At 47.8% G+C, this 22,398-nt stretch overlaps 1 protein-coding gene across 1 annotated transcript in view; it reads left to right on the forward strand.

Annotated features, from left to right (window-relative positions):
• Positions 1 to 20,655, forward strand: part of LOC106146735 — a 29,744-nt gene extending 9,089 nt beyond the window's left edge. The window contains exons 3-5 of the mRNA XM_013504922.1: positions 18,038 to 18,092; positions 19,303 to 19,408; positions 20,083 to 20,655. Of these exons, the coding sequence (XP_013360376.1) occupies positions 18,038 to 18,092; positions 19,303 to 19,408; positions 20,083 to 20,103 (182 nt within the window). The 3' untranslated portion in view covers positions 20,104 to 20,655. The remainder of the gene's footprint in view (positions 1 to 18,037; positions 18,093 to 19,302; positions 19,409 to 20,082) is intronic.
• The last annotated feature ends 1,743 nt before the right edge of the window (positions 20,656 to 22,398 follow it).

Consider the following 22,398-nt stretch of genomic DNA (forward strand, 5'->3'; position numbering starts at 1 on the left):
TTTGTTGATTTTTTTCCCCTAGTTGATCTATTTGTGACAGTAAGGTATTAAGACCCCTTAATGCAATTGTATTGTGCTTATTTGATTCTTCGTGTCTGTTAATATTTGTTTTATATAGTCTGGTATGCTGGTATTTGATGCATATAGATTAATGATGGTTATCTCTTCCTCTTGAATTGTTCCCTTTACAAGGATGTAGTGACCTTCTTTGTCTCTCTTATTCAGTCTTGGCTTGAAATCCACTTTGTCTGCAAATAGAATAGCTACCTCTGCTTTTTGGGGGGTTCCTGTCTCATGGAGCATTGTTTTCCATCCTTTGACTTTCAGTCTATGAATTTCTTTTTTAATTAAATGTTTCTTGTATGTAGCATATTGTTGGATCTTGCTTCTTGATCCATTCTGCTAGTCTGTTTCTTTTGCCTTTGTCTTTTTTGGGGCAGTGCCAACACTCAAACTCAGGGTCTTGCACTTGCCAGGCAGGTGCTGTGCCATTGAGCTACATCCCCAGCCCCTTAGTCTGTTTCTTTTGCTTGGTGACTTGAGATGATTAACACTGATGGTACAACTGATATGTAATTAGTTATCCTTGTCATGTTATTTTCCTATTGTTGTCCCCCCTTTAATTGTTTGCTTTGCCTGATAGATTCCTTCTATTGAGGTTCATAGAGTTGTAGTCCTTTTTAATCTCTTTCCAGAATCTCTCCTTCAGAACATTTGGGAGTACTGGTTTGCTGGTCATGAATTTCCTCAGCTATTCTTTGTCATGGAAGTAATTTATTTCTCCATTAGTTTTGAAAGATATTTTTGCAGGGTATATAAATCTGGATTTGAGAATATTTTCTTTTAGAGCTTGAAATACATCACTCCAAGCTCTCCTAGACTTGCAGGTTTGTGTTGCAAAGTCTGCCGTAATTCTGATGAACTTTCCTTTGTAGGTGGCTTGTTTTCTGTAACAGCTTTTAATAGTCTATTCTTAGGGGATGGGAATTTAGCTCAGCAGCACAGCACCTGCCTGGCAAGTGCAAGGTCGTGAGTTCAATTCCTGGTACCAGAAAACAAACAAACAAACAAACAAACAAATAGTCTATTCTTGTATTCAGTTTCCAGAATCTTGACTGCGCTATGCCTTGGTGTATTTTTTTTGTAATGGCTAATTGGACTTCTAGCTGCCTCACTTAATGTATGTTAAATTCTTTTACCTTGCTTGAGATGTTTTCTGCCACGATTTCTATGAACAGGGTTTTGTTTTGTTTTTTTAATGTCATTTGTACTATCTTGCTTTTCACTGACTCCAAGAAGTCTTGTGTTACTCTTCTTTGCATCATCTAGCAGCTGTTGGATTGATTTTTTTGTGGTACCTTGCTATTTTTAAGAACTCTTTCTTTTCATGATTGCTAACAGCAAACCTGTCTTCCACATGTGAAATTCTGTCCTCACATTGGTTCATTCTGCTTTGCATGCATTCAATGGAATTTTTAATCTCCTGGATATCTGTTTGAATCCGTTTCATGGATTTCATAGTTCCTGTATTTTTTATCTGTATCTGCTCAAGAGTCACTAACGATGTCTTTCATTATAGTCACCATTTCTGTAGTTCTGAGACATTATTTCTGATTTGATTTTTTTCTAGAGCTTCATTTATCTGCTTTGTTATTTCCCCTGTTACCACTTCAGAGAGTCCAGGGGGGTGGCTTTTAAACTGTTCCACTTCATTGCCCCTTGGGTTTGCTTTGGTGAGCTTGAAGTCTGAGGTTGAATCTTGCTTAATTGTCTTTTCATTTTCTTTTCTTTCTTTTTTTTTTTCCCCCTCCGGTACCGGGAACTGAACTCACAACCTTGCACTTGCCAGGCAGGCGCTTTTGCCACTGAGCTAAATCCCCAGCCCTCTTTTTTTTTTTTTTAGTTTAATTCCTGGGTTGATGTTTGTGAATTGTTTGTGGCAAGTAGATTTATCACTAGTATTTAGAACTCTTAAGAAATTATTACTTCTCAGAGGTGTCTTCCAAGTGTAGCTAGCTTTTGGGTTTTGAGCCTGTTGCAAGATCCTTCATCTTCAATTTATGAAGATGAGAATAATGAGAAGTTGCTGCCTGTTTGGTCTAGCCCCTGGTTCTTTGGCACTGGCACTATTTTTTATGACCCTTACACAATCTCAGTATTGGCGTACCAGGAATAACAGCTGATTAGAACCCTATGTCACCCTGGCTAAAGTGGTACAACCAGCAATAAGAATAGCATCAAACACAGCTAGAAAATGACAAACCGTGGTAACTATTAATTTTCCCCCTTTAAGCATATGAACTAGATTTGTGGTTATATAAGCAAATCTAAAACAAACCAAAAAACTGTGTATTGCAAATATCCCCCCTAGATAACTAGATGAAGAGGAAGAGATTAGAAGCAAGGCTAGAGGACAAAGGAAGATCATGCCAACTTTTCAGTGAAGAAGACAAAAGGGAAAGAGAAGGAAGAAATAAAAACAAGAATAGAACAGGAAAAAACTAGAAATAATGTTCACAGTCATATAAAAATAAGAACAATCAAGAAAAAACAAAAACAAGGAAAGAGGGAAAAAAATTAAGAAAAGTGTCCACTTCAGGGCCAGGGGTTTAGCTCAGTGGCATGGTGCCTGCCTGGCAAGTGTGAGGTCCTCAGTTAGATTCCCAGTTCCCAAAAAAAGAAAAGAAAAATGTCCACTTCAAGGCATGTCTCTGCTGTCACTGGTACACAGAGTATGCACACAGAGCCCAGATCCATGTTGATTGATCCCAGCAAGCCAGCAATAGAGGTATGGTGGGGTAGTTGACAATCCTAGCAAGCCTGCACCTATATATCCACAGACGTTCAGGCTGATTTCTGGCTTTGAGGCTGGAACCAGATTTGCTTAGCCTGCAACAAACACTCTTTGTGCCTCCTGCCAGCTTGAACTGGGCTCCTCCTCATCCTGACGCTGGGACTAGGTATTAAACACAAGGCTGAGCTATATACCATGGCCCTTTTTACTTTTCATTTTGAGACAGTCTTGTCAAATTGCCCAGGCCAGACTCCCAGGAAGACAGCAGCAGAGTGGTAAACAGCAGAGAAACAGCCTCTCTGAGCTTTGGTGTGCAGATGTTGGAATACAGCAACGTGAGAAAGAGAAGGAAGGAAGTGGGTCCCAGGGGCCAGCAAGGATCTAAAGCAAGAATTGAAGCCCATGGCGACAGTGAAGAGAGGGACCTCAGCGAAGAAGGAGGCAGCAGCATGGGGCTGGGGATTTAGCTCAGTGGCACAGCACTTGCCTGGCAAGCGCAGTGTCATGAGTTCGATTCCCGGTACCAGAAAACAAACAAACAAAGAAAAAAGAGGCAGCAGGCAATGCTTTCTCCCTGAGCCCTGATCCATGGCATGGGAGGGGTGGCTCAACAGATGACCAGTAGTCACTCAGCAGATGCACAGTGACTACTGGTGACCCAAGGGGCCTCCACAGAGAAATGCACCAGTGGAATGGAGCAGTGGGCCCAGGGGACTTCACTGGCTGGGAGTTATCCAGGTTCAGATGTCCCCCAGGAGAGGGTGACTGGGTGGGAGCCATCTTGGAGAGAGGCCAGCTGAACTCTGAGCTCGGAGCAATTGTCCGGCCCCACTCACATTTTCGTCTCTGGCTGTTTGCCGGCTCTGGAGTTTTCAGATCAATGGACTCCCGATCCATGTCCTTGTGTGTCTGGCTTCTTTCTCTTAGCATGATCTTTGAAGCAAGGTATTTTCTCCAATACAGATGAAAAAAATCAGGATTGCAGAAGTGCCTGTGGCTTTAAAGTTGAATAATGATTGAAAATGTAGGGCTGGGGATGTAGCTCAGCGGCAAAAGCGCTTGCCTGGCAAGCCTGAGATCATGAGTTCTATTCCTGGGATCTGCCCCCGACCACAAAAAAAAAAGAAAATGTGTTTTATGAAACCCCTAAGTCCATCTCCGTGTGTGGCCCGTGTGTCTTGCATGCACGTGTGAGTTTCCATGTGTACAAGAATACATTAAAGTGCAGTTCTCCCTGCATGCTGCCGCAGACGCCGGTTCAGCCTCTGGGAAACAGCGATGACTGGGGTTCAGCACCTCACACCGGGACGCTGTGTGGGCTTCGATCCCAGGGTTGCGCTGGCCTGGGTCTAGGCCCGCCCGAGGCCCCTGCCACAGGGCTTGGCGAGTTTTCCTCCTGCCGTAGTCACTGTCAGGTATCCGGATCCTGAGAGACTCAAGTCTGTTCATAACTGCGGTGCCTAGGATTAAGGATTAGAAATAATTCCTCCTCACTTTCATTCCTCTGTCTTCCCTGGATGCTCCATTATTGGAGTGAGCCATGGCATTTCCAGGTGGACCCTACAGGGCGGCATGGTGGTGTGTGTCTGTAATTCCAGCACTCAGGAGGCTGAGGCAGGAGGACCGCCTTGAGTTCGAGGCTACAGACTGAGTTCTAGGCAAGGGTGACCTACATAGTGAAACACTGCCTCAAAAAAAAAAAAAAAAAATTAAAATTAAAATAAAAAAAAAATACAGGTGAGTCCAGTCTCAGCCTTTGCCTGTGGCTTCCCCCGCTGGGACGCCTACCTGTCCCCTTCTGCAGCCTCCTTCCGGCCACACAACCACGGGGTCCCTGGGAGCAGGCGGCAGCTTCCAGCTGCGGCTGTGGCGGTCAGGTGTCTCCACTTTCCTGCGCATTCTTGGTACCCAAGGCCCGGAGCGAGGCGAGGCGGGGCGGAACTGGGGGAAATGGTGAGCGCGCTTGTGAGCCCGGCCCCCTTGCAGCACCGCCCCTGCCCCACACAGAGCCGTTCTGGGAGCGCCGGGCAGAGCGCGTGCCCAGTCCCGGGCGTCTGCGCTGTCCTCTAACAAGCTCGGATGATCGGATGATCGCACCGCGACACGCGGGTCCTCGCGTGGGGACCTGGGCCTCATCCATGACCAGGCAGCAGGACACCCGCGCCGCCCGCCTCCTGGTTACCCCAGAGCCCTGCGCCAGGCTCCTGCCAGCTCCTCTGCGGCTGTAGCGGCCCGCACTCCCACACCCCGTGCCTCAGCCCCGCGCTTGGAGGAGAACGAGACGCCCTCGGGGAGAGGCCACCGAAGATGTGGGTCTCTTGGCCCCGTCCTTCCTCTGGATACAGCTTGCGTCCTGACTAGTACGGTGACGTCCCTCCCCTGGGCGTGGGGACTTTGTGCAGTGCACAAACTGTACAACCTTCCCGGGACCCTGCCCACGCTCCTTCCTTCCTTCCCTGAGACTTGCCAGCTCTCTGCCACTGGATTTCCCCTCCGTCAACATCTCGGCCTGTATGAGGTTAGCTTGGCACAGTCACGGAGTACTGGTGACTCACCAGCTTGTGGGCTTGCAGGGGCCAGGTGCAGCTGTGCAGAGGGCTGGGTGTGTTTTTCCCAGTTTAAAAACTCTTGGGTGTTTTTTTTTATCTTTGGTTTGGTTTGGTCTGATTTGGTTTGGGTTTTTTTAGACAGGGTCTCTCTGTGTACCCCAGGCTGGCCTTGAACTCACTATGCATCCCCAGCTGGCCTCCAGTTTGTGGTGATCCTCCTGCCTCAGCCTCTTAAGTGATGGGATTACAGGCTTGCGCTGCCACATCCAATTTTTTTTGTGTGTGTGTGTGGTACCGGGGATCGAACTCACAATCTTGCACTTGCCAGGCAGGCCCTTATGCCACTGAGCTATATCCCCAGCTCCCACATCCAATTTTTTTTTTTTTTTAAATCTTAAATGCATTAAACATTTTTTTTTTTTGCTTTAAATCATTGATAAAAATAATATAACATTGAGGGCAAGTAGAAAGAAAAATTCATCTGGTCATGCTCACATTTTCATTGTGGTGATATTGCCTGAGTGTATTTACCTCCTGTGTGCACATTTTTTATCGTGCAGTACTGGGGATTGAACCCAGGGCCTCTGCACTGAGCTACACCCCCCAGCCCTTCTTTGTTTTTTGAGAGGACTTGTTTAGTCAGTAAGACCAGCCCAGGCTGGGTTTAAATTTGCAGTCCTCCTGCCTCAGGCTCCCAGAGTCCTGGGATTCTAGGTCTGCCCACCACACCCAGCTCCTGCCCTGCTTTTGGTGCTTTTGGTGCAGTTCTTTCATTTCGTGTGCTCTTCCGCTTTACACCGCGGGCTCGGTGGTCTTTGTTCTCACCTTGCTCAAAGGGCCCCAGCTCTACTTACTGCCTTGGTCCGCCCTGGGCCTCCTGTGCCACTGGATCACACCAGCCTGCACCTCCAGGCCCATCCAGCTGTTCACCAGCACCTGGACACACCTGGACAAGCTCTGGAGCCTCCCCCGCCCCAGGCCTTTTGCTCTCCTCTCTGAGCTGGTTGGGTGTCTGCCCTCAGAACCACATTGGTCTGTGGTGACTGTTGCACAGACCCCCTTGAGGACCAAGGTGACCATGTCCTGAGTCCTGGCTACCGGCAAGCAAACTGAGCTCAGCTCCAGCCTTCTCAGGGGTCTGCTAAGTGGTGCGTGGTGCTGATTGCCCTGGCCAGCAAGCTGGGCTTCTCCAGACCCTTGGGGAGCCACGCCGGGACCAGCAGAATGACAGCCTGCCTTTCTCCCTCAGGACTTCCTCAGCAGACACCCGGTCACCAGGGGCTCCTGGGTGGGGGCCCAGCGAGGCCCGGAGGGCCGGCACAGGATGGCTGGGGTGGGAGGGGCCCTTGGTATCCCAGCTGCGGGGGAGCGCGGGCTCCCTCCCTCCCACGCCCTGGCCCTGGCTTTGGACTGCCGCTGGCGTGGACCGACACCCTCAGTCCCCCTCACGGGCTCCTCCCCAGCTCCCCCGGGAGACAGGGCCCGCAGGAGCACAGCTGCGGCTCGGAGGAGGCCGGCCTGCGGCGCCAGACTGTAGCTCCCCGCTCCCTGGGTCTGCGCCAAGGCCGCGAGTGACGCCCCGCGCTGCGACACCGCTCCCGGGGCCTGGGAAGATCGTGGGTGGTCGCTTGTCCGCGCCCCTGGCAGCCTGGTGACACCGGTCTGTCCCGTGGCTTTGAGACGGTAAACTTCTTAGCACTTCTGGGCCTCGGCGTATCCTCATTCAGATGGCCTTTGGCTTCTGGTGAATTGCCCAGCCAGTTCAGCTGAACTGCAGTTCTTTAGGGATTTCTTTTCTTTTTTGAGACGCAATGCAGCTTAGGCTGGCCTTGAACTCACTTTGTACCCCAGGTGCTTTTTTTAGCACCTCTGAAAGTGATCATATAAGTTTTCTATTTTGGTCTTTCAAGATAATTATAGTGAAACGTCCTAGGATTAAATCAACCTTGTATTTCTTGAAGAAACTCCTCTTGGTTATGGTGTTAATTCTCCAAGCGTGTTGCTGGAATCTATCTGCTAAATTTTTTTTTATGACGGGAATCGAATTCAGCACCTTGTGTTGCCAGGCAGGCGCTGTGCCACTGAGCTATATCCCCTGCCTAAATTTCATATTAAAGTTTTACAGAAATATTTTAAGATATATTGGATCTGAAGTTTTCTGTTTTCAATCTTGTTATTGAGTTGAATATTAATGTTATAGCAATTTGGTTAACAGAATCAAGGACTGTTTTTCTTCCCTGAGCTCTGGAGTTGCTTAAGCAGCACGCACGCTCCTGAAGGAAACCCAGGAAGCAAGCCAAGTGCGCCAGGGCTGTGTCTAAAGAACTGAGGACCAACTCGAAGAATTGTTTGCTGACCAATAACTGTTTTCTTTTTATTTCTCTAAGATAGGGTTTCACCATGTATTCTACACTGCCCTTGAACTCGCTATATAGCACAGAGTAGTCTCAAATTTGCAGTGATCCCCCTGCTACAGCCTCCCGAGTGCTGGGATTACAGGTGTGCGCCACCACGCCTGGTTGTTTTTTTTTAAAATTAGTGTTTGCTTTAAAGAAACTGTTCTACCAGGAATGGAGGTGCCAGCCTCTAATATAATCCCCGCACTCCGAGAGGCTGAGGCAGGAGAATGGAAGATCTGAGTTCAACCTGGTCAATTAAGTGATTTAGCAAGAATAAAAAGGGGATGGGGATGTAGCTCAGTGCAAAGGCGCTGGGTTCAACCTTGAGTACCAGAAAAAAGGGAAGGGAAGGGGAGGAGAGGGGATAATCACAGGGTCTTTATAAGAGTCATGTGGTCAAAGTGAAGCGGGATGGGGGGGACAGAGGACACTGAAGGTGCTGCGCTCCTGGCCACCACGTTCTGACACTGGAGGACAGGGCCAAGCGAAGGGACCCAGGCTGCTTCCAGATGCTAAAAAGCATGAAGGAAAGAATGCAGCCTCAAGCACAGAGAAGTTGATTACAGACTTTCTGCATCTCCAAACGTAAGATCTAAAGGTTCCTTGTTTCTCTGTGGGTTTTGTTTTCGTTTTTTGTTTGTTTTTTCAGGACTGGGGAGACAACTAAGGGCCTCGTGCACGAGACGCCTCACTTGACCAGGGAGCAACTTTGCCAGGCTAAGTGTGGTGTCTCCAAGCCGCTACATTTGTAGTAGTTACAGCAGCACGTGCACACCAATCAGCAGTACCCACAATTTTGAAGCTTTTATCAGTGTAATTGGTTTCCTCTGTACTCCTAGGTAACTTATTTTTATACACTTTAAACTGATAGATTAAGAAGGGAACTATAAGCTTCACCAGACTATAGGGCCATAGAACCAAAAAAGGTATTGAACCCTTGATCCACACCCCCGGTCATTCGTTTGGTCCTAAAGCACCAGCAGGGAGTTCCTAAGCCCCGAACCTGCCCAGGTGGGATCCCAAAGAAGGGAGTGCTGAATGCCAGGGTGACTGGTGCAAAGCATGTGTTAGGAGGACTCGGGTGCTGCAGGCACCCCCGACAGGCATGAGGGAAGGGGATGTGTCTGGGGTCAGGGGACAGAGTGTGAGAGATGCAGCCGGCCCCGTCACAGAGCAGGGGAACCAGGTACTTGGTGTTCTTTGGGGTCAGACATAGAAGGAGGCCCTGCTGGGCAAAGTCCACCCTCTGCCCACCTCTTCGCACCTCCAAGCCCCCTCTTCGGCCATGTGCCCAGGTCCGCAGGAAAGAGCGAACTCACCTGCAAGCTCTCGTGCCACAGCGTGGTGAACAAGAGCCACGCTTCCAGACAGTGCTTGTGCACGTGGCAGGACCTGAGGCCGTGATCTCAGTGGGGTACGGCTCCTCGGTAGAACATATCTACCATGTTCAAGGCTCTGGCTTCAACCCCAGCACCAAGAAATGAAAATGCAAATAAAATTCTAGTTCCTAGAAGGCTTCCTGGTAGGAAGGCTTTCCACCCAGGGCCACCCCCACCCACGATCTGACTGTGGACCAGTGCTGGTCCTTTAGCTGGAAATGCTTTTGTACACAAGGGAAGAGGTTGACGGCAGGATCTGTGGGATCCAGACACAGCTGTCTGTGAAAGGGCCCGCTGCCTCCTGCACTGCGGTTGCTGTGTCCTGGGCCCTCTGCCCCGCAGGCCCACCTCTCACTGAAGCTGCTTCACTGTTCAAGGCCTCCAACAGCATTCAGTGTCAGGTCAGGCTGTGCGGACAGATGTCACGAGGCCTTACCTCCTGCGTGATTTCAACCGAGCCTCTCAGAGGCCCCACCAAGAGAAACCAGAACCGCTCCCCTGACCCTTGGATGGGTCATTGAGGGGACAGGGATAGTGTCAGGGGAACCAAGTGTGTCCCACCCAAAGCCGCGTGCAGAAGGCAGGCCAGAGGGCAGTGCCACAGAGCCAGTGGGTGACAACTGAGGCAATCAGATCTGTTCCTGCCCCATGAGAGCCTGTGAGAAAGCAGCCCACGTCCTCGTGCACAGCACAGCGCTGGCCCTGGGAAGCCGGAAGGAACCCAGGTTGCTGGTGGCTGGAGCCCAGGAGAGTGTCCTTTCTGTGGCCTGAGCCACAGAGAACCCTATTTGCCACTGTGACCCCCAGTGCCCGGATGTGCTGCTCAGCAGGGCAGTTCTAGCTTGGGTGGACCCTCCCTGTGCGCCATGTCTAGACAGGAACCTGTAACGGCTAATCAAGAAACATGATGCTCCAGGTGTCCGGTCGGGCTCAGTCTGACTCCACTGCGCTTTCGTGAGGCCAAGCGTGAGCATCAGAAGCAGAGCGCAGAACCGGAAGTGAGGCGAATCCGGGGCACGCGGACGGGCCTCTGGTGGCCACCCCGAGACAGGCTGGAGCCTCCCTGCTGGGAGCGATAGAGGAGCTGTTGTCACGCTTGGCGACACGTCTGTTTCCAGAGGAGCTGGAGGATGCACTGATTCTTAATGCAGCGAGCTTTGCCGTGACGGAGGAAGCGAGGGAAATCAGGTAAGGAATTACACTTTTGAAGGTGCTGGGAAAAGACATGCGGATCTTGGAAAGTAATTCTTTAAAATATGTAGGAGAGGAATAAAATGGAAGGGTGTTTTTCTTAGAAAAGATCACTTGTCAGATTTATTTGAGCAAGAATTTGAAGATTATTAATTAAATTACCACCTAAAATGTTTGAATCAGAAGACAATACTGATGAGGAATTATTGATTAATGGATCAGGAAGTGATAGTGAACCTGAGAATGATTTTTTTTGGAATTACCGGATGATGAATTTCATTCTGAGAATGAAGATGTCACACCATTCAGAGAATTTGTTGAGGTTAACTTTGAAAATCCAATGCCAGCTCTTCCTAGGTTTCTGTTCACCAATATGACTCGTATAAATTTGCCATTGAGGCAGGATACAGAGCCGGATATTTTACTTTATTTTGAATATTTCTGGAATTCTAAGATAATGGAGTTGATTACAATGGAAACTAACATATGCAGATCAATGAAAGCCTTCTGGAATTGTAGGGAAATTTTCACACTAGAAGGACTGAAAATCGACAGATAATGCAGAAATGTTTAATTTTTTTGCTTCCCATATTCTTCAAAAAGTTATATGTAAGCCAATATGTGAGTGGCATTGATCTAAGAAAGATTGCATTGAAACACCTTTTCTTTTTAGCAAAGTAATGTCATATAAATGTTTTGCTTTATTGAAATGTTATATTCATTTTGTAGCTAATTCTTTCGATGCTAGTGCTCACCCAAATCCTAAACTAAGTTAAGTTATGTCAAATTATTGACATCTCAATAAAAATTTTCTACTGCACTTACACTTGAGAGAGAATCCATCCCAATCACCTATCTTAATGCTAATTAGACAAAAGACAATGCTATATAAAGGGTGATAGGGATGAATTCAGTTTATGCCCCTAAAAAGAGCTACATTTGGTATCAAATCTTACATGTTTTGTGAATCCAAATCTGGGTACATATGGTCTTTCAAAATTTACACTGGAAAGGGCACAGTACTTGATAACTATAAAGATCATTCCATAAGTACATGAATTATTTTGACTCTGGGGGCTGAGGATTTAGCTCAGCGGCACAGCGCCTGCCTGGCAAGCTCACAGTCATGAGTTTGATTCCTGACCAGGAAAAAAAAATTATAAACTACTTATGCACCTTCTGGACCAAACAATATAGAACTCGTTTGTTATTCATTCAAAATAAGAGGGTTTAAAAAGTCATTTACAATGTAGATTATGTCTAATAGACCAAAAATTTGGGAAAACTATGGGATAGCAAAATACTAACCAGAAAGTCCATGATCAGCTTCTTCACCATGATGTGCAGTGCGTAGACATGTAATTGAAATTGTACCACCCACAGGAAGAAAGGAAAGGCCAGCATGTGTAAAGTGTTCAAAGAAAGACAGCACAAAGGGAATTCAGAAAGAGACGGGATATTACTGTCCAGATTGTGATGTTGCATTGTGTATTGCATGTATTAAGACGTACCATACAAGACAAATTATGGAATAAAATTTAATAAAAGTATGTCTTGTTATATTATAAAAACCGAAAATGCAATTTTTGGTCATCCTATACTTAAAACAACTGGACTGATAAGTGATTAAGCCTACAATATGAACCACATCAGAAAAGACTGATGAGGGGCTGGGGTTTTAGCTCAGCGGCACAGCGCCTGCCTGGCAGGTGCGAGGTCGTGAGTTCGATTCCTGGTACCGGGAGTGCAGGGGGGGGGGGAGACTGATGAATACAAAAAAGATACTTTTACAACCTTCAGTTTACACTGCACCGGAAACTGCAAGCCGCTTCTAATTGAAATGGAATGGTTTTTGGGTTTTTTTTTGGGTTTTTTCTTTTTCAGACAGGGTCTCGCTATGCAGTTCAGGCTGGCCTTGAGCTCACTTCGTAGCCCAGGCTGGTCTCAAACTCACAGTGATCCTCCTGCCTCAGCCTCACAGGTGCTGGGATTACAGGTGTGCGCCACTACACCCGGCGAGATGGAATGTTTACTTCTACTTTGAAAACTATCAAAAACAAACCTAACACTTTGGCTAGCAGTCAAGCCAAAGCATGGGGCAGCTATTGCTGCATTAGAAGAAAGTGGTACTTCAAGGAAACTGAAAATAAAGGTTTTGCTGCCAATAAAGGCTGGTTTGATACTTTTAGAAGTTGCCATAAATTGGTTGATGTTAAACTGATACTGCAAGCTCAGATGAAGATAATGCTCTGAAGTTAGAATCCAGATTGCAAGATACAGAGTCCTCGATTGCACAGCAGGGCAAGACCCCATTATGAAAACACCTTAGCAGGGTTCGGACCAGTATTAAGGAAAATTGAGTTGATGCTGCTACCATCCAAGACGCAGTTGTCTGTTTATAGCCAGAGGAACTAAGTGAAGGTAAACCTATTGGTGTAAGAGAAGTGGTTGTTACACAAAAGACGGATGTACCTCAGGAGGGAGTGCTAGCAAAAAACTTCGTATTAGAAGAACTCTCAAGACATTAAAACTGCAAAGGGTAAAATTTTGGCAGCTGATCCAAACTTAGGAATAGGACAATTTGCCAAGATTTGGAAAAGACACTTATTTTAAGTAATGTAACAGGAAGGTAGGTCCAGTTCAAACTACTTGATAAAGGATGAATAACATAATTTTTAATGTTTCTAATATTTTAAACTATAGCATGCTAGGTAGCTTTACATTATTACAAAGCGAGAACTTTTTTTTACATTTATAACAGCAAGAGAGTTACATTTTTTGACTGACACCCCCCCCCCCCGTCCCCTGTATTGGGCTTCAACCCAGGGGAGCTCTACCACTGAGCTACCTTCCCAGCACTTTATTTTTTATGTTGAGAGAAGATCTCACTAAGTTGCCTAGGCTGTCCTCAAACTTGTGATCCTCCTTCCTCTGCCTCCTCAGTAACTGGAATCGGGTACCACTGTGCCTAGCTTTTTCAGACACAATTTAAAGTCCATGAATAACCCCACATTTCCTCCTAAGTTAGGACTGTATTGCAGCCAGAAAACCTTCCTAATTATCCAAACATATATCACATCTAGCAGTGTGTATTTTGTTCTTATGGTGTTTATCACTTTTCATATTGCCTTTGTATACTGCTATATCAAAGCTTTGAAATGAAATTTTATGACACTGAATTTCTCCTATTTGGACTTAAATCTATTTGTAGACCAAAAACAAATAAATAAACCTAATAGAGATTGACAGATTTTTCCTGTAAAGGGCTCTTTCAGGGTCACAGGAGTGGCCCTCATAGCCAAAGCAGACAGTAAATAACCACTGAATGTGAATGTGTTCCAATAATAATTTTATTTATGGACAACAAAACCCCATGATGCATGCTTATATGTTTAAAAATTTAGGCAGGGCATGGTGACACATGCCTGTAATCTCAGTACTAGGAAGGCTGAGGCAGGAGGATCACTGCCAGTTTGAAGCCAGCCTGGGCTACAAAGTGAGTGCAAAGCCTGCTTGAACTACATAGCGAGAGCCTATCCCCCCAACAAACGAACGAAAAAATTACTACAGCAGAATACACACTGCCATTAACCTACCTCCAAACACTCCCCCTCACTTTCACACACTTATCCTACCATTCTCACTACTTTCTGAAGCAGTTCTCAAAGTCCTATTTCCTGAGTGTCTTTATCTGCTGTGATAAGTGCTGCGGAGCACCCTCCACCGAAAAGGTAGGGCTGTGAAAAACATGTCGCTGTGTCCTCATCCACCTTATTCACTGTGAGACTTCTGGCTCTTCCTCAAAGTCAAAATGACCATGAAGGTGTTTCTTGTTGGTCTGTTTTTTGTTTGGTTTTTTTTTTTTGAGACAGGGTTTTCACTCTGCAGTATCCCAGGCTAGCCTCAAACTCACAGCAATCTTCCTGCCTCAGCCTTCTGAGTGCTGGGATTATAGGCAAGGTAAGTGTTTTCAGGATAGCAAAGCTAGACTTATGAAAGAGGACTTCCAGAACTGCTGCAGAAGGTGGCAAGAATGATGGGATGAATTTGAAACACGGGGGAAGACTTTGAGGATGATTAGTGGCAATATGTCTTTCATTGTTATAAAATTCCTTAAGGGCTGAAATACCTGTACTTTTCCATCAGACTTTGAACCTTATGTCCGGGGTTGCTCAGTGCCGCACCCTGGTCAGGTTTGTGTGTGATGTTGCTGGTCTCTGTGATCCACACATCAGTCAGTTATCTCAGTTGGAATGAGATCACGGTCATAAGCCAAGCCTGCCTCTCCCAGCAGTTGGATGGGTCAGGCCTACAGGAAGACTCTGTAGTTATCCTAGCATGCTTGGGGGTGATACAACTGCCCAGACAGAGTAGCTTGGGGTAACAGTGGAGGGGCTGCAATTGGACACAGAGGGGAGGCTCCTGTATAAGAGAACGGATGTTAGCCCCCTGGTACACCCAGAATAATCATGGTGTATCTGGGAATCTTCTCTCCTCCCAGTGTGGGCCAGTTGTGGGCTCCACTATGCTCGTGCTGGTAAAATCCATCCTACTAGTGCCACAACAGTGCCATTGGCATTGTTGTCGCCAACACAAACGTCCCTGTGCCCTGCCTTGGAAAGGAAAACGGGAGTCTGGCCCAGGAAGCTGGTGGCTGCCTAAGGGGAAGCAGGATCCCAATCCAGCCCATCTCTTTGTACCTAGATCCCCAGAGGCTCCCTGCCCAGGTATGGCAAAGACAGCAAAATTGCAAGATGAGGGCATTCTGCATGGACCTGAGCCCCAGGCTTAAATGGCGCCTGGAACGTCCATACCCACGTGGCTTGCTCTAGGCTCTTCTCTACCAGGCTGAATTTCCTCAAATAACAGGGCCTCACTTCAGTCACATACGGCTTCCAGGAAAGCCAGCCCAGGATGAAGTGGAGCTCAGCACATGCTTAGTGCATGGGAGGCCCTGGGTTAGACCCCTCAGCACCATGCAAAACTAAGACAAATATACTTCGTCCTTCAAGAGCCCATTTTTCCTGAGTCCTGCTCCCTGCAAACTGCAGGGTGAATAGAATTGTTGTGTGATGCCTTCTTTTTCTGTCCTCTCGGGTTAGGGAATCTGGAATGTGGGCCTTGGTCACCCAAAACGGTTCTTGGGTCCCCTGCGTTACTCATGGGCACTGCAGGCTCCGAATGCCCCAGGGCTCATTGGCTTTTTCACAAGGATAAGTTTGTTGTGTCCTTTGTACCTGGGAGTGGCCAGTGTGATGTCTGCCACCTATCAGTGGCACTCCTTCTCATGCTTCCAGTGTTCCCCGCTTTGGAAAGAGGACTTCCAGAACTGCTTGAGAGAGTGGCAAGGAAGATGAGATGAGTGCGTTTGAGGCAAGGGGGATCTTGAGATTAGTGGCGATGTGTCCTCACTGTAGTACATTTTATTGAAACTTAAATACTTCTCACTATATTTTCTTGACCACACCTCATTTATCTGCCTCTTCAGGGTGACTGCAGGCCTAGCTGGACCTGCTCTTGTGTCTGTGCCAGGACTCACGGTCGAGCCATTGTGACTTTAGCCCTGGTTGCAATCAGTCCCAGCTATCTGACATGCACATGGCCTCCCATGCCCTCTGACCCCTCGTGCCCTGACCTGTCCACACTGCCACCCTTTACCGACCGCCCAGGGGTTGGTCACACAGGTGCTGGGCGTGGCTCCTGCGTTACTGACAGTGCAAAGCTCGGCACTTTGGCTGCTCCGTCCTGTGGCAGGTTTTACCCATATGGGATTGGTGGCTGGTGGGGCGGCCCCGAAAGTGGACACGAGGGTGCCGCACCATCTGCAGAGGTGGGATGTCTGTGGATGAGAGTATGTTCAGCCCCCACGACCCGAGAGACAGGACTTCATTTCAAGAGAACCCACGAGACCATTTCTTTTTTTTTTTTTCTTGGTCTTTTGCGACAAGGTCTCGCTATGCAGTTCAGTTCAGGCTGGCCTTGTGCTCACTTTGTAGCCTAAAACTGTAACCATCCTCCTGCCTCAGCCTCTCGAGTGCTGGGATTACAGGTGTGCGCCACCACGCCCAGCTTGCCCATTTCTACCTAGGGCCCTACACTGCAGAGGACCCTGGCCTTGCTGTAGCAGCAAGGGCTGCACTATGGTCCTCCCAGAGGCGGCGAAGTGTCAGGACCAATCTCCGTGGCACTAAGTCCCAGGACGGCTGCCATGGGTGGTTTCTTTTCTCTCTGTGTGACTCCTCCGCTGTTTGGTTCTGTTTCTGTGTTCCCAGTTTTTGCTGTGTTCCTCACCTTCACTGCACAGGTCACTGTCTGCTTCCTCTGTCGGTCAAAGCTGGGCCACATCATATGCAGGGGCCATTGCCAGGACTGCAGCGGGGTGCAGCAGCCCTCCCACCCACAGGGGCAGCCCTGAGGAGCTCATACGCGCCTAGGGTGAAAGCGGTGTCAACAGGTCCCTCCCTGGAAAGTGGGGGGTATAGCCGGCCACGAGCAAAACCTGTGCCTCTCGCCTGTCTCCCAAGGCCTGCCTAAGTGCTGGGATTACAGGCATCACCTATTTTTTTGGGAATCCTGTTGACTGTGCCATTTATTCTGTCCACTGAGTCTTTGGTGGAGTCTCCCCAAAAGTGGTAGTAGGAGAGTTCATAGATACACAGATTTTAAAGAAAGAAACATTTAATGCCAGGCGATCCAGGCAAAGCAGTTATTAAGTTACTTATTTAGAGACAGGGTCTCGCTTTGTAGTGCAGGCTAGCCTTGGGCTCACTACGGAGCCAAGGGTGGCCTCAAACTCCTGCCTCAGCCTCCTGAGTGCTGCGATTACAGACACGTGGCACCACACCTAGCTCAATGAATATTCATCTGTGTAACCAGCCACCAAATCAACAGGTCTAATCAGTGTCTTAGAAGCACCCCTTTGTGTGGGTGTCAGTCACACTGCCTCCCACATATTGAGCACCTGTACCATGGGTCAGTCTTGTCCATTCTTAAACATGATCTGCACCGCAGAGAGTAATATGAATTCCTTTCTCCCTGGCTGCTTCTATACATGTTTCAGGATTCTTTCCTATTGCAGAGATCTTTGTTTTTTGTTGGTGAGTTGTATTTCATAGTACAAATAAATCACAGTTTACTCATCTGCTCTACCATTGGTGGATCTGAGGGTGTATTTAGTTTGGTTGTGCGGAACACGACGATAGTGAACATGTCTTAGCTTATCCATGCACTTTTGCTGACTATACATATGGGGGTAAATGGTACCATGTATGGGGGTTAGGTTGAATTTTGTTTGTTTTTGCTGAGACAGGATCTTGCTGTGTCATCCAGGCTGGCCTTGAACTCATGGGGATCCTCCTGCCTCAGCCTCCCAAGTGCTAGGATGATGTGTTTGCCACCATGCCCAGCTCAATTACACTGAATTGCATGAGCGCAAAGCCATTTTCCAGTGTGACTGTACCACCAGTTTGCACTCCCATGAACAGCACATGAGTGCTGCAGCTGCCCCACATCCTGACTCGGTACTTTCTCATTCTACTCCTTCTGGTGGGCGTGGTGTAATGAGGTTGCTTCTTACACCCATTTTCATCAGACTCGATGGTTTCGGTATGTGCTAAGACCCTATGGCCACGTTTGGTAAAATTATCATCTCAGCAGTATTTTACTAATGATGTGAACTTTATTTGTAATAACTTTCTCTGTTCCTTTTCTCCTTTTGAGCTGCAGTCTCTGCCTTGGTCCTGTCTGGCTTCCTTCTGATTATGGCTCGGCTTTGGATGAGGTAAGTCTAGACCAGCTATGTGTGAGGAGTCAACGCTTGGAATGGCCTGCAAGCCCAGCTACGTAATAGGCTGAGATGGGAGGATCACAAGGGCAGCATATTGAGACCTTGTCCTAAAAAGGGCTGGGGATGTAACAGCTCAGTGGGAGCACACCTGCTTAGCATGCACATGGCCCTGGATTGAATCTCCTGCACTCGCCCTCCGAACAGGGAGAGGCCCAGGCCACGGCGCAGGCAGCACGTCCTATTAGGACAGAGAGGTGCAGGCATGGAGATGTGGCCTTTCCTTGTCCACTGTCACCTGAGTCCATGCATGCCAGGCTGTACTGCTCCTCTCTGCTACACCACCCAAGCTCACTGGCAGAGGCACCCTGCAGGAGGCTTGTCTGCTGGACTCTGCTTTCTCCAGGCCCTGCCCAGCCCCCCAGGTCGCATCCCAGCATGCCTTGTGCCCTGGGGCACACAACTGATTGTGAAGACAGCTTGCAAGCTTCCTGTAGGATCCCAGCCACATCCCACAGCCGCTTGGGGCGCAAATCCTTTCCTCACACTCTGTGACAAGGGATTCTCTGGCTGAAGTCTGAGTTTCTGCTCCTGCTACTGAATGCTTCAGCATTTCATCCAACCAGCTGGCACCAGTATAAAGTAGCAGCCAAGGGTCAGCCCTCATCAACAGAAAAACCTAGAGCTATCATTATCCTTAGAAATAATATGCACAGCTGTCAGTTTGAAAAGTATGCAGACTGCTAGATTAGAGTCCTACAAATAGCAGCACTGTAACAGAGCCTGCTCTTAGGGGTTGATTTGGGTTCCTTCCCAAAATGCTGGAGTCCTAACCGAGCAGTACTTATAGTGCAACCTTATTTAGGAACAGGAGCTGGGGGATGCACACCTGTTGAGTCAGGAGGATCACAATTTCAAATGCAACCTGGGCAATTTACTAAGACCCTATCTCAAAATTTGAAGAAATGAAGAGGGCTGGGGATGCAGCACAGTGCAAAACCCTGGGTCCAATCTTCAGTACTTAAAAAGGAGGTGGTGGTGAAGGAGAAGGGTATTTTAGGCCATCAGGTTAAAATAAGGTCATGTGACTGGGCTCTCATCAACCATGACTGCTGTCCTTATTTATACCAAAAGCTTTGGAATATTTGCTGCAGGTCTTGCAGAGGGAGGGACCAGTCAATTCTGCACAGTGGCTTCTTCTTCACAGATGTCACCCGTCACTTTCCAAGGTCCTTGGGTGTACTGTCCAGTACAGCCGTGACCGGCAGTGGGCACGGTGCTTCCCCACTTGGACGTGCACGGTATGGACTAAGGTGTGTGTCTGAGGACTCAAGGACACCCCAGGGTGAGTGAGGGCATCAGGTAGCAACGCATGGTGCTCTAGCTATGAGAGTCGTCCACCTGGTAATATAACGGCTACTACTGTGGGCAGCTCTGCTGTGCCCCAACTTTTTTTGGGGGGGGGCACTGGGAATCGAACTCACGCTTGCCAGGCAGGCGCTGTGCCCTAATTTAACCCTCACAATGACCTAATTTGGCAGTCAGTTTAGACTCTCAGGTTCTAAGTAACAACAACAATGAAACGGTCCATTCCAAGTAGCCTAAGCAGAAAGGGAAATGATTTGCGACTCTTACTTCTCTTCAAATGTCTGTCACTCTTTCTCCTGGTGGCTCCTTTATCTGCTCCTCAGTAATGTGGTAGCGTACGGCCACCAAGAGCTCTCAGCTCACTTACATGTTCTTAATTCACAACAACCAGTGCCCGCTAGAAACTGCCAGTCACGGGAGGAGCTGTGGCTCTCGTAAGTAGGCTCTGGTGCCCACTTGTCGACCACTGTGGCCAGGAGTGTGGTCGCGTGGTTATTAGAGCGGAAACTTCCACACTGCACTAAAATCTGACTGCAGGGTGGGCAAGGCTGGGCTTCTGGTAAAGAACAGGAGAGAAAGGTAGACCAAACCATAGGAATCTTTCTCTCTCATTCCACAGATGAGAGAGATTCAAACATAAACAATTCACAGGGCAGAAGAGTGCAGACCCTGGAGATCTGAAGAGACACCCTGCCAAGGGAAATGTATGAGCAGCCAGCACACATGTGCAGAAACAGTCTCTGGATAAACTGCAGTACCTCCTCACACTGCATTCTACTTGATACAAGCAAGCAAAAACCATACTGTGCTGACACAGCACACAGGTGAGTCTCATTAACACGTTCAGGAAGGAAGCCTGACACACCGCACAGGGATAATTGCACTTACAGGGATAATTCCAGTTACAGCATCTCAAGGCAGACCTCAAGACGGGTGCACTGCATGTGGAGCTGAGGAGAGCTGAGGCAGGTTCTGGTGCTGGTACCAGCCTCGTTCCCCCATCCAGTCCCATCTGGAGCCCTGCAGGAAGGACTGACAGCTCCACCTGCAAGTCTCCATGCTTTGCTTTTAGCTAAATCCTACTATGTTGAGCATGAGCTGAGGCCAACACCCAGCTATGCCTGCAGCCCCAGAACCTCCAACACCTTGAGCTTTCTGCTGAACCTGGAGAACACACAGATGGCCCTCACAGCTCAGAAACATCTGTAGACCCCAGAGCGTCAAAGCCCTGATCCTCTGTGGCCCCAGCACTCTCCTGCCTGGCCAGCAAAAGAAAGAAAAACACACTGAAAGGAGGCAACTTTATATTACCTTATAGTACAGGAAATATCAAAAGCCAAAGCGGAGTAAAATCATGTAAACTGCTTTTTCCCCCCTCCACATGCAATCCAAAAGATGCTTTTCAAAATACTGAAGTCAGCTTTGCAGGCTGTGGCAGACCAAGGTTCTCCCTTCAGAGTGGGAAGATGGCCTTGAGTTACTGGAGGCACTCCAGCAGCTCAGAGCAACAGCTGGGGGACCATCAGAAGGGACATTTCAACCGTTTATAGCTGGTTTAGCCCTAGAAGCCAAATGTACTTGAGATATATTTTAAAACTATAATATTTTCTTAGATTTCCCAAGTTTAAAAACCTATAAAAAAGCAGGGCACGGGGGTGCACACCTATAATCCCAGCACTTGGGAGACTGACCCGGAGGATCACTGAGTTCAAGGCCAGCCTGCACACACACAGTGAGACCCTGTCTCAAAACAAAACAAAACCTGAACTTTTTTTTCCCCCCTGCTACCAGGAATCGAGCTCACGACCTCACACTTGCCAGGCAGGCGCTGTGCTGCTGAGCTAAATCCCCAGCCCCAACCTAAACTTATTTGAAGAAAAAAAAAAAAAGCAGTACTGATGGGTCATTACCTTAAAAACTACTTTGAACAAAGTACTTAAATGGTAAGAGTCTAATGTATGCTTGACCAATGCTGAGAGAAACTAATTTAAAATTGACTCAAAGCAGGCATGGCAGTACACACCCATAACCCCACAACATTCTTCAAGGTTGAGACAGGATAGCAAACTTATGCCTGACCTGGAGAATTTAGCAATTAAGTGAGACTCTCCCAAAATAACAAAACATTCATAATGGAACTCTAAGGAACAAAAGAGTTTGAAGCTTCCCATGGTAGCATACACTAGTAATTCCAGTACTCTGGGAGGCTGAGGCAGGAAGACTGCAAGTGCAAGCCCAGCCTCGGCAACTTAGTGACTTGGCAAGACCGTTTCAAAAAAATGAAGGGCTGTGTGTGGGTGTGTGTGGGATGTTGCTTAGTGCAAAGTCCCTGGGCTCAATTCTAGTACCACCATCACAAAAACAAAACAAAAAACACCCTTTGTTTTAGTTTTAATAAGAGGTAAGAAAATCTTTATTTAAGAAAGTTACTGGTTGGGGACATAGCTCAGCAGCACAAGTGCCTGACTGGCAAGCACAAGGTCCTGAGCTCAATTCCCTATACCCCCCACCCCAAAGAAGTTAGAAACTGGGCACAGTGGGACATGTACTTAATCCCTGCTACTCAGGAAGCAGCAAAAGGACTGCCATGTTGAAAGCCATGCTGAAAGCCAACCCTGTCTCAGAATAAAAAAGGGCGGGGATGTGGTCTGGTGCTCCCTGGGTTCACTCCCCACAGTCTGCCTGCCAGATTTTCTGCTTTAGTCTCAGCTGTAGCTGTTGCTATAGCTCAGCAAAGCAGCTCTGGGAATTGATAGGTAACAGCAAAATGAAAGGGGCTCTGCTGAAGGTAAAAAGGAGCATGGTTTTACCCTACAAGGTCAAAGATTTTTGCAAATGTGACGAAATTTAGTTAAATGAAGTACAAAACATTGTGTATGAGAAAGATACTCTACCTTAGGGTTCTTCTAAATCGCAGTGGCTGGCCCATCTCATT

Source organism: Chinchilla lanigera, unplaced genomic scaffold, assembly GCF_000276665.1.
Source record: "Chinchilla lanigera isolate Chin_1 unplaced genomic scaffold, ChiLan1.0 scaffold00093, whole genome shotgun sequence".
NCBI classification, from domain to species: Eukaryota; Metazoa; Chordata; class Mammalia; order Rodentia; family Chinchillidae; genus Chinchilla; species Chinchilla lanigera.